The 12,537-nt window shown below is 59.7% G+C and overlaps 1 protein-coding gene across 1 annotated transcript; it reads left to right on the top strand.

Annotated features, from left to right (window-relative positions):
• Positions 1-3,966: 3,966 nt before the first annotated feature.
• BHLHE23 (basic helix-loop-helix family member e23) lies at positions 3,967-4,689 on the top strand (the record flags this gene model as incomplete). The annotated part of the gene is made up of 1 exon (XM_082671482.1): positions 3,967-4,689. The coding sequence occupies one exon, from the start codon at positions 3,967-3,969 to the stop codon at positions 4,687-4,689; it is 723 nt and encodes a 240-aa protein (XP_082527608.1).
• Positions 4,690-12,537: the final 7,848 nt, after the last annotated feature.

The following is a 12,537-nucleotide window of genomic DNA, read 5'->3' as shown; positions in this document are numbered from 1 at the left end:
TGAGCCTCTTCCCTGCCTGGTGAGGCCCGAGGCTGTCTTGGCTGCCCCAACCTGCTGCCCTCGGCCTCCCCCCGGAGACCTCCCCCCGGAGGAACGTCCACACCAAACAGCAAAGGGCCACGACCGCGTTTAGCCTTCTGCGCTTAGGAAATAGCGCAGAAAAAAAATCACAACCCAAAAGCAAGTGTGGGGCTGCAAAACAAAACCAATAAAAACATGAAGAGGTTTGAAATCAATATTCCTTGGGTGTCTTCCAGCCCAGGAATGGCCACGGGGCTTCTTAACGTTAAAGCAAGCTGCGTGTCAGTGACGACTGCAATGAAACTGTTGAAACATCAGAAATTATACAAGGAATGAGGAATACCCTCTGAACAGGTGGCGGGAAGTTGAGCGGGGTTCTCATGCCCAGGTGTGGAAAGCGGCATCTTCCACCCCAAGGCTGGCGTGGCCCCCAAAGAGGCCAGTGGGTCTGCGTCCAGCAGCCATGCTTGGGTGCCTTGTCTTTTACCTGATTCTGGTGAAGCGCTGGCCTCTGGAGCCCCCGCCTCCGAATTCAGGGAGGGGGGCTTCTCGCTGTGCCCCGCTCTCCCCGTTGTGGACAGGAGGTGAGGCTTGTGTGGACAGGGTCCGGGAGGGCCTGAGAACGAGTATTAACCAGCAGGGCCAGCGGGTGGAGCGCAATCTCCCAGGTGGCCAGCAGGGGGCAGCGTCTGACCAAAAACCATGCCTCTCCCGGCGCTTTCAAGATTTGCGGCCGAGCATCGCCCGGATTGGGCCCTCCGGGGAGGCTGCTTGAGGGTCTGGGACCCCAGAGGAAGGCCCGCGCCCCCCACCCCGCCTCCAGCCCTTCTCTGAGCTGCTGAAGTTCAGAAACTGGCCCAGAGCCCTCGCTTCCCGGACTGGAGTGTCGACATCCCAAAGGCCAGGCTGGACCCCAGACTGACACTGTCGGACCCCTCTGGCCCGGGCCCAACGTCGGATTTAATTTAATCTCCCAGCGATGCTGACCTGCAGCCACAGCAGGGGCTCTACTCCAGCCCCTCTTCTGAAAGCCAATATCCTGGGTGCCTGTGGCTTCAATTACTGAATGCTCTGACGACGTTTCCATGTCCCCGTGAGGGCCTGCCAGACACCCCTTGGGTGGTTCAAACGCCCTCACACTCAATCTGTCCACAGCACACCCGCCCCCTCAACCCTCCCGCCCTCCAGCCCTGAGTCCCAGAGGTAGGAGGTCATTGGCCCCCATCAGGCCACACCGCTCGTGTCGGCCGCGGGGGTAACAGTGGAGCTGGCCCACCTCTCTCCACGTCCCCTGTCACCTCTGGCAGCTCTGCCAGGCCTGGAGGGACAGCCAGGAGGAAGTGCCCCAAACCCCCTGACCACAGCGGGAGCAGTGATCTGCAGAAAACGCTTCCTTGAGCTCCTACGGTGGCGGCCTCAGCCCTCCCAGCAAAGACCGAACTCCCCACCAGACTGGCCGCCCCTTGGTCTCTGGGCCCCACCCTGGCCCCCTGCTGCCCCCTCCAATGTGCCACGCCCCTTCCAACAGCCTGTAAGCCCCCTGCCCCCCAGGGTGCTCCCCCACCCCAGGTGCTTGGCCTGACACCCACTCACCCTTCAGACCATGGCCCAAACACCATGGCGGCCTGTCCATGCTGAGCTGTCCCCACCGCCCTGCCCGTGCCTGACCTCAGCCCAGGAGGCAGTGCAGGGGCTCCTTGGAGAGCCCCCCCCTACCCTTCTTGTCCCTGAGCCCACCTTCAGCCCCAGACGGGACAGGCCCCCCTCCCCTCATCCATCCGCAGGGCCCAGAGCACAGCGACTCTGGTGTTTCCCGCGACTGATGACCCACGTGTTTGTGCCTGTCTCCTCCCACCCAGCATGGAAGCCCTTGAGAGCCAGGATCCCCACCACTGCTGGATTTCCAGAACCTTCCAGAGCGCACACAGCTCTCAGCCATTCGCTGCACAAGAGCACCTGCACCTGCTCGCGTTCCCCGAGCACTCGACAACACCGAGATCATCTCTGTTACTCCTCTCCCTGGGAAACCTGGAGAACAGAGAGGTTAAGCTACTCTGTCAAGGTCACACAGCAGGGCCTGGTGAGTGGTTCCCAGGCAGTACTGAGCTGGAGGCCAGGGGGACACCATCTCTTGACTGAGTGGGAAGCAACCACCACCCGCCAACTCCACAAGACCTCCAGGCACCTTCCCACCTGGAGAAAGTCTGGGGTCCTTCATCTCTCATTGGAAAGATTGAAAAGGTGAGCCCCGCGGCTGGCAGGATTCCCCCAGATGGGGCTCAATCCGCGAGGAGGAGGCACCTCTGGAAACTCCGCCGAAGCCCTGCAGCCAGTGTGCGCTCCCTGCACTTAGAATGTGGAGAAAGGTCAGGTGGCGCTGCGCTGGCCGTGCACAAAACCGGGACCCAGGTTTGAAAAAGGAACCAGGCTGCTCTCAGCTTCCTACCCTCCTGGGGTTTTTCAACCTGTATTAGAAACTCCATCATTACCCCACCCCTCCCAAACCTTCCGACAGGTCTGGCCTGAATCCTTGCCCCCAACCTCCCAGCCACGGGGACTCTCCTGGCTGGCAGCCCCAGCTCGGCCAGCGCGTCACCCTGAGGCGAGCTGCGCCCAAGGACCAGCCCCCACACCCTCCCCGGCCCAGGCTGGCGGGGAAATTGCGGAACCGGGCATCGTGCATCCCGGGGCCCCGCAGGTGCTCAGGCGACACCCCTGGTCTGACGTCCCCCTGGGGGCACCACAGCCGTCCCTGGAGGGGTTTCTTGGATGAGACTCAGGCCAGGACAGAGGACCCGCCCCCGCCCCAGCCTCTCGCCGGCGCAGCCCCCATCTGCTTTCTCCAGCAGAGCTGCCATGCTCCCCAACTTCATGGTGGAGCCCTCGCCCCCGCCCCCAAATAGAAAACTGAGAAAATTCCTCCTCTATGGTAGGGCAAACCATGGAAAAAACCTTTCACTGGAAATAGCAGAGAATTGAAACAAGGTTTTGCCTAAACAAGAGGTTTTTGTCCTTAAGTCTCCGATCCCCGCCTCAAATCACTAAGACTTCAGGGAGCGTGGAAACATCTCCAGGACGCACTTGTCCCCGGAAACGGCGCGGCGGGGTCTGGACACCCACGAGAGGGCCAGCTGTGGGGAGGGCCCAGCCCAGCCGAGCCTCGGGGCGTTCGGAGCGCGCCCTTTTCCCCGCGGGTTACCCAGCTGTGAGGCCGCTCCTGGAGGGCGCCCACCGAGCGCCCCGGGCGTGCGCTCCGCACCTCCTCCGGCCTCGGCGGGTCAGGCGTCCGCGGTGGGCTGCGCGCTCCCTGCTCCGATACCTGCCTGCGCGGCGCCGGAGGTGGCTCCTGCAAATGGTACCGAAGACGAGGACAAGGCGGCCTGAGGCGGGTGCCCACGAGCGACGGGGGCGCACAGTGACGGCAACCCCCGGGGGTGGCAGGAGGCAGAAGCTCGAGACGCCGGGAAGCAGGAACAGCTCTCCCGGGTCCCGCGGCTTCCACAGCCGTCTCCAACCAGACCTCCAGCTCCTTCCATCCCGGCGGCGCCCCACCCCTGACCATCGGTCTGCGCCGCCGGTGGAGCTGGGCTCCGGGAAGAGGCGGTCACCAAGTTCCCTCTGATTGGACGGCCGCGAAGTCCCAGAGGGCGCCTCCGCACCTTAAAGCAGGAACGGGCGAGGAGAAGGTAGAGCCCTCCGCAGCCCAGCCCTGCGCGCGGCAGCGAGAGGTGGGGAGGAGGGGGTCGGGGGGAGAGGACAGAGACGAGAGAGGGGGAGGCGACCAGGAGGCGGGGCTGGGGCGGGACCCAGAGGCCCCGGCGCGGGGAGGCCCCGGGACCGACCGACCGACCGACTGCCGGACGGAAGCGCCAGCCGGGAGCGGTACCCAGGCTGCGGCAGCGGCCAACGCGCGCGCGGACCCCGGGGCGGCTCGGGCCGGGCCGCATGAGCGCCTGCCTGCCCGGCGAGCCCTCGGGCCCCGGAGGCGCGGCCATGGCCGAACTCAAGTCGCTGTCGGGGGACGCGTACCTGGCGCTGAGCCACGGCTACGCGGCGGCGGCTGTGGGCCTCGCCTACGGGGCGGCCCGGGGGCCCGAGGCGGCCCGCGGCTACGGCGCGCCGGGCCCGGGCGGCGACCTCCCCGTGGCGTCCGCTCCCCGAGCTCCGGCCGCGGCGGCCGAGAGCAGCGGCGAGCAGAGCGGCGACGAGGATGACGCCTTCGAGCAGCGGCGGCGACGGCGCGGGCCCGGGGGCGCGGCGGACGGGCGGCGGCGGCCCCGGGAGCAGCGCTCGCTGCGGCTGAGCATCAATGCGCGGGAGCGGCGGCGCATGCACGACCTCAACGACGCGCTGGACGGGCTGCGCGCCGTCATCCCCTACGCGCACAGCCCGTCGGTGCGCAAGCTCTCCAAGATCGCCACGCTGCTGCTCGCCAAGAACTACATCCTCATGCAGGCACAGGCCCTGGATGAGATGCGGCGCCTCGTGGCCTACCTCAACCAGGGCCAGGGCTTGGCCGCTCCGGTGGCCGCCGCGCCCCTGACGCCCTTTGGCCAGGCTGCCGTGTACCCCTTCTCCGCCGGCGCCGCGCTGCCCTGCCCAGACAAGTGCGCCGCCTTCTCCGGGACGCCCTCGGCGCTTTGCAAACACTGTAACGGGAAGCCGTAAGGGCCCCGGGCCGCCCCTTCCTTCCGAACGCGTCCTTCATTTCACCTTGACCCTATGACTGTGTCACCCTGCCCCCACCGGACCCCGCCCACGGGGAGAAGGCGGCCAGGCCTCGCTTCCAGCCCTTGCGTGCTGAACATTTGGGCCCGCGGGAAGCGCAAAGCCCATCCGGGCGCGGGATTGAACCGGACAGCGGGGCGCTGGAATCCATGCCCTGGAGCCCGCAGCGCCCAACGGGCACCCTCCCGACGCCCCAGCCCTCGACCCTGGGGACGGGACGGGGGTGACCAAACGTGCTTTTCCGGGCGCCGCCGCTCAGCCTCAAAAAGAAAACCAGGATGGTCGCGATCCCCGGGCAGGTGGTCCTCCCCTGAGCCACCCGGGGGTTGGCGGAGCGCGGGACACAGCGTAGCCCACCTTGGCGGGTCGTGGCCCTCGCTTTGGAGCGCGTCTTTGGCCCCCGTCGGCCGCTCTCGCCAAACCTCCGGGCCGCGCTTCGGGTGGGCGTGTCCCCGAGGACGCACCGCGCCCGGCACCTTCCCCCTCTGCCTGCTCCAGGACCCCCGCGCCGAAGCAGCGGAGCTGCGGATAAACCCCGCCCCGGCCCCGGCTCCGCAGTTGTCGTTTTCAAAGAAGCCGGGCCGCAGCCGCAAGAAGACCCTGGCCAGGAGCTTTGCGGCTCCCAAGTCTGTTGTGTTTGTTTTCTTGCTTGCCTAGGGGTGAGCGGACGCTAACGCCGGCTGCAGAATTCGTTCCCTAAACAGCCCCTGGGCTCCCCAGCCACCAATGCCCCCGCCGGATCGTCCACACCCTGGCGCGGCCCGGGTGGAGCTGGATGGAGACCTCGGCGCGCCCTCTGCTTAAAGGCGGCTGCATGGAGGAGGAGTCCTGGGGTGTCAGGGAAGGGCCTGGTCTAGCCCTGGCGACCGGCCAAGCCCCCAGCCCACCAACCCCGCACATTTCCGGGAGAGGAGACAGGGCCACGGTGAGTACCCTGGTGGGGGCCGCGCCCTGGCCGGTGCGAACCGCAATGGGGTCTCTTTTAAAGTCGGTGTGAGGACGGGGTCTGTGTTTTTTAAAGTCGGTGCTCAACTCAGAACTCTGCCACCAGCCGGGGTACCCCTCGCACCCCCGGCCCGCCCCCACCCCCAGCACAGCCGGCGGCCGCCCTGGGGGACCGAGCTGTCCGCGCCAGTTTGCGCCGGAGCGGCTCTGCTACGATATCCGGCTTTATTAACCCAATTTCTTCGGCTGTCGCTAATGCTATGCTAATAGGGAGAGAGGACCAAGGCCCTGCAAAGCAGCCTGTCTACAGCAGTTAACTTTAATTAATACGTTTCAAAAGACCCTTTTGTATTTGCAAGATGAAGTGTGTGATTAAGTCTTATTCATAAAGACATATGCTTAATACTGGTTTTTGCTAATTTCCGTATTTATTTCTTATTGTCTTTTTTCCCCGTAACGGACTAGTTTATCAGTTTTGCACATTCAAAAAGCTGAGTGTTGGAAACTGTTTCAAATTTCTTTTAGATAACTGCATACCCAAGTGTCACCAACTTCTAGGGTCATTTCAAAGTGACCCTAAATCAACTTTATAAATTACTTATAATCTGAAACAGAGTTGCTTATTCTGGTTAAAGTACATCATTTATATTCAGAATAAAGTATTTGATTTCAACTAATTTTTTGAATAATATATTAAATTTTAATATCAATTTAAATCGTGTTCATTTGTGACTGAACTCATAATTTCAGTGTTCAGGGAGTTGTGTCAGTTTGGGCCACATGCTTCTAAATCACAGAGTCCAAAGAGTCTCTAAGACACAGACAGCTTATCTGTAAGCAGCCGCTCGGCAAATGTATGAAATAAGGAGAAAACGGTGAAGGAAAAAAATCTCTCTGCCTCCTCTAGGTGACAAACAAGAATTTTAAAAAAGCCATTGAAGTAATCAGAAGTTCTTCCAATAACTTCGTTTAAGTAAAAGTTAAATTAAATTTAAACTTTTCTTTTTTTTCTTTGCAAAGCTGTTTCTCAACTGTTCTCCAAAAATGTCAGCGTGCGGCTCCCTGGGGTTGTGCGGAGATTTTCAAAGTGAAGTTTGCTGGGTTTCTTGACAGCAGCTGCTAATTAAGCAACCTGGAGCATCAAAATAAATGGCGTCCGGCCTCTCCCAAGTCTGCACAGCGAACTCACCTGGAGCATCAAAATAAATGGCGTCCGGCCTCTCCCAAGTCTGCACAGCGAACTCACCTGGAGCATCAAAATAAATGGCGTCCGGCCTCTCCCAAGTCTGCACAGCGAACTCACCTGGAGCATCAAAATAAATGGCGTCCGGCCTCTCCCAAGTCTGCACAGCAAACTCACCTGGAGCATCAAAATAAATGGCGTCCGGCCTCTCCCAAGTCTGCACAGCAAACTCACCTGGAGCCTCAAAATAAATGGCGTTCGGCCTCTCCCAAGTCTGCACAGCAAACTCACCTGGAGCCTCAAAATAAATGGCGTTCGGCCTCTCCCAAGTCTGCACAGCAAACTCACCTGGAGCATCAAAATAAATGGCGTTCGGCCTCTCCCAAGTCTGCACAGCAAACTCACCTGGAGCATCAAAATAAATGGCGTCCGGCCTCTCCCAAGTCTGCACGGCAAACTCCTCATTCTAAGACAACCTAGACATTGGAAGAACATTCCCAGCACGAAAGGTCTGACTGCCCCCTCCCCACCGCCCCAAGTATAACCAACCAGGGGTGCCTATTGGCGCTGCCTGTCTCTGTTGCCAGAGACTCTCTGGAAACTTCTGATGGGGGTTCTGGTGTTTTCCCTGAAAGCTTGCTCTCCTACAGGGGTGGCACGAATTGCTGTGAATGAACTTGAAAAAATTCATCACCCCACACCTAACCCAGAGCTCGCCCCCCTCCAGCACTGGGGGAGGAATTAAGTACGAAAGAGCTTTGCTAGTAGCTAGGATTTGACACAGCTTGTTCTCAGAGGAACAAGATATTAACGAGAGCCCTTTAAACCAGGGTTGCCGCAACAAGGAGAGTGCCGGCCACGTGTGGAATCTTACAATTTCTGGTGGCCACGTTAAGAAAAGGAAAGAGAAGTAGATGAAATTAGTTTTTTGGTTTTTTTTTTTTTGCGGTACGCGGGCCTCTCACTGCTGTGGCCTCTCCCATTGCGGAGCACAAGCTCCGGACGCGCAGGCTCAGCAGCCATGGCTCACGGGCCCAGCCGCTCTGCAGCATGTGGGATCCTCCCGGACCGGGGCACGAACCCGTGTCCCCTGCATCGGCAGGCAGACTCCCAACCACTGCGCCACCAGGGAAGCCTCAGATGAAATTAGTTTTAATGACTTTTATTTGTTCCAACATAGGCCAACTATTATCATTTCAACATGCAATCAGTATTTTTTAATTATTAGGAGATCTTTCACGTTCTCTTTTTGGACCGAGCCTTCAGAATCCGATGTCTCACACTCAGAACCCGTCTCGATTCAGAACAGCCCACTTCAAGTGCTCAGCGGCCACGTGTGGCTTGTGGCCGCCCCAGTGGAGGCAGCAGCTCTAGACGGTAAAAACGCAAACCATTCAAAGTGCATTCGAATAACGAGCAGGAAACCTCCGCAAAGTCGGGGAATACATTGCAGCGCAAGACACACAGGGAAGGCTTTGTCCTAGTCACTCAGTCCTGGGTCACCAGATCTCGCTGGGGCTGGGGCAGGCAGCAAGAACCACCGTGACTTCTCTACCAAGAGTGGAAGCCGTGTGTCTACTAGTCGCTGGTCCCAGTGCACCAGCCTTGCACGAGCCAGCCACACCCACACCTAGGGAGCCAGTGGAGTGACTGTGGGGTCCTCCCCGCTCTGGCCAAGGGATTGCCTTGAGCCAACAGAGCCTCTTCCTCTGTTGACCCCACAAATGAAGGGGTCGGCGCACTGGCTGCTGCTTGAGTGACTCTCAGACCAAGACTCCTTCACGCTCAGGTTATGAGCCCGTGAAGCCTGGCTCCTGGGGGCTTGGGGCAGCCTTCTCAAGCCCAGTGGCTCCGTAGGGGTCCCTGGCCGGGGTCAGAGGAGGCAAGTTGCCCCGCCAGGGTTCTGCACCCCATCTTCATTCACTAACCCACGTGACCGGCGTGGCCCCAGCGCTTTCGGTTCAGATGGTGCCCAAAGATCTTTGTTTTCCCCGGTAGGAAATTCACGCACCTAAAGCAGCATCCCTGGTTTCCAGTAATGGCACCCAGACTCTGGGGGCAGAACTCTACCCAAACCTGGCTCTGCCCCCAAGGACTGGGGGTATGGACCACGCAAAGGGCACCCAGCCCACGCGAGTTCATACACAGGCCCGCAAGTACCAGGTACGTGGCTTCCACCGTTTCATTTTGTTGATTTCATCCCAAAGGTGGGATTTCCTTTTCACTTCTTCACAGAAGACTCCTTGGGGAGCCGTGCTTCCCCTTAGGAGTAATCCGACCCTAGCTTTGCCAGATATGCCCGTCTTATTTCCTCGCAGGTTGGGAACGTTCACAGAAGGGGTTCTGCCTCATAAAGGACAGATACTGCTTTCCTGAAATGATGCGGGAAATGCACCGACCATCGCTCCGACCGGCACGGCCAGCCTGGCCTCTCCCTTGGCATCTGCGAGGGCGCCCACTGCAGTCTCGGCGCAGAGGCCCCTGGGCCCTGGTTAATCCAGCAGAGAGTGATTACAGCAATGTTATCATGTGAATTTGCTTGTGATATGTTTTTAGTCTTTAATCGCTTTTGGTATCCCATTTGAAGGGATGGAAATAGAGGGATTTATGATGTATTAAATCATTTCTCCAACAATTACCTCTTTGGGCTCGTAACTCTAGATGTTTCAGCTCCCCAACTAAAGCCCGTTTCATAAAATTAGAAAGTTAATACACGTTTGCACATTTAACCCCAAAGGAGCAAAACCCACGTTACCATAAATGCAGAAAGGCTGAAAGAATTAGCAAAGTTACCTTTGACCCAGTGTTTTCCCTGTTTTAAAAAGTGACTTGTGCTGTTTTCTTTCCGGTCTGAAGTGCCCGAGGCCTGTGCGTTCGTATCATGGTATAAAAGCTGATTTTCAGGTGTGGCTCTCTGAGTGGGAAGACGGCCAGAATTATTCTGGAGGTTAACATGAGGCGGGTCACACTTGTAAGATGCACGCGTGCGAGGGGGTCTCTGAATAAACCCTTTCTGCTCTGTGGTCGGCTCTGTAGAACTGACCAGCTGGTGCCTGGTGGGGATACAAAGGGAAGCTGCTTCGTGGCCCCAGGGCCTCAGCCTGTGTTTCCCCGAGGCACAGCCCTCAGAACGCAGTGCGGAGCCACGCGTGGGCCTCTGTCCCCCACGACACACAAGGCCTCCTGGGGTGGCAGCCCCACCCGGTGGCAGCCGGCCTGCGCGTACGGTGCTGCCACCGGGGACGGGAGCGCGGTCCTAGCTCAGGGCCTTCACGGAGCAGCTCGCCAGTGCGCTGGAAGTGGCCCAGCCTTCCCAGCGGCCTGGTTCCGCCTCCAAGCCCCGTTTTGTCTAAAGCAATGAGCCCACAGTCAGTTGCTCTCCTGGGGGCCCTGATTCGGCCTGACGGGAGCCCAGTCCCCCCAGTTCCCGAGGACGGCTCATGGTGCCCTAATGAGGCCAGGCCAGCCTGGGAAACTGGCTTCAAATCCCGAGACACATTCAGGACCCGCAAGGCTCTCTGATATCCACAAGGCATCTGCCAGGATGCGTTTCTGTCGCCTTCGTCACCCTGCAGCCCGCTGGCCTGCGGCACCGGAGCTGTGTCCCGGCCCTCCCCGTGTGTCCCTGCATTTGACTGCAGACGGCACCCAAGTTACAAGATCCCTGGGAACAAGCGGCCGGTCTGTGCACCTCGTGCATACAACCAGAGCCAGCGGACACCTGGGGACGCGAGTCAGGGTCGGGCTCAGCCCACACCTGCCTGGGGGTCCGGAGAGCGGCTCATGTGACCCAGCCCCGCATGGCCACTGAGCAGGCAGGAGCCAGGTCCCCTCTGCCAAAGTAACTCCCAGTCCTGGGACGGTTTGTACAGAGCAGCCTGGACGCCGTCCACTGACCACAAGCTGGTCTCTCAGGAGCGGACGCATCTACACGGTTTAGTAATAGAGATGCAGAAACCCCACTGTCTGTGAGCCGCTCTCTGGCCTGTGGCGCCCAGATTGTGGGTGGGAGGGGCCGTGTCTCAAGCCTCTGGGTGTTAAGACCCTTCCTCCTTCCAGCACATCCCTGACCAGCACAACTGCTGGTGTCCTTGCGGCCCTCAAACAGCTGAGGGTTCCAGGAGGGCATCACAGACACATGGGAAGGTGTTTATTTTCTGTTCAGGGGTCTGGGTTTCCAAATAAACGTAAAGCCTTTTACCTGAGGCCAGGATGTGAAAACAACTGCTCTTCTCACACCCCTGAATCTTTCCTCTGGGCTGTGGGGTCAGCAGTGGTGTTCCAGAGCTTTCCATTAGCTCCTCCCCCATGTCGGGGACCTGAGGCTGCCCGATGGGATGAGAAGCACCGTCCCAGAACGTCCGAGGGCTGCTTCCAGGCCCCCAGCACACATCTCCTGGCTCGTTCTCTCTCTCTCTCTCTCTCCTGTAGCTACACTTGGGAAAAAAGAAGGGTCTATAACCCTTTCCCTCCCTCTGGGTAGGCCTATTGCCCTAACACGCATGCTTCTTAAAATATCACAGGTGTGGGGTCTCATGACCCTGGTCACTGCCCCAGTGCAGTGCTGGTTGCTTCTGGTTTGGGAAGGGGTGCCTGATCCAGGAGAACCGCTGACCGGCTGCCTTCGGCCTTCAGCCCGGCCTGCAGCCAGGCGGACACGGGCCGGGGCAACCATCCTCTCTGCGTAAGCATCACTCACACGCGGGCGTGCGCGTGGCTGAGCACGTGTGTGTCCGTGCCTGAATATACGTGCAAGTCACGCTGTAAACTGTTTCACCCCCTGCCGAGGCCAGCTCGTGCCCACGGGGGCCGGAAGAGGAGCTCGTTGCTGCCCCGCTGTCCCGGAAGGTGGGTGAGATGCCCCCTTGCGGGCAGCGGACAGGACCCGAGAGAGGAGGTTTCCACCTGGTCTCAGGGAATGTCCTCACAGTGAGGGAGCCTGGATGGCCGTGTGGCCACAGTCAGGAGTGACCGCAGAGACGGGTCGTGGAGAGCTATACGGGGGTGCGAGTGCCGTTCCCTGAGTTGCGGTCAGTTCCCTGGTCACCCAGCCTGGCCCCAGCGCCGGACCCTCCCCACCTAACCCACAGCCCGTCCTGATTTCAACAGAGGTAGAGGGGAGCCCTCCCTGCAGGACAGAGGTCTCTGGGCGTCAGGGGAAGGAGGAGGCCATGGCTGCTAACTGAGCTGTAGGAACAGGGGCCGTTCAGCGCCTCCTAACGAGCATGTTGTGGGCGATTCCGCCCTCATCTTCTGCTTAATAAGGCTGGTTAAACAGTGATTTTGCGGGGCCTTGCATCCCCTAAACCTGTTCATTCTCATGGCGCACTCCCTCTGCACTGCAGGAGGTGATGGTTAATTAATACCGTGCCGGGAAGTGGCTGTGCTGACAGATGAGGGTCACCGGCGAACTTTCAAGGATGCTGACTTCATTAAGCAGCCTCATTACAGCCCACAGAACCGCTCAAGACGTCGTTTGAAAGGAGGTGCTCTGCGTTCAACTGCCCCTCGCCGCCCTCCCTGTAGGGGAACGAACAATGTTTCCAGAATAATGACAAGTGAACAAACAAGGTCAGGGGACCCCGCACGCAGCTCCGGCAGGCATTCTGCCCAGTGTCCTGGGCCAGGACCGCAGAGCCCCGGATCCGCTCCCTCCCCGT

This window comes from Grampus griseus (genome assembly GCF_964374135.1).
Source record: "Grampus griseus genome assembly, chromosome: 14".
Classification (NCBI taxonomy): Eukaryota; Metazoa; Chordata; class Mammalia; order Artiodactyla; family Delphinidae; genus Grampus; species Grampus griseus.
Note: the sequence above shows the minus strand (reverse complement) of the source record. Positions and strands in the feature narration are given on the sequence as shown.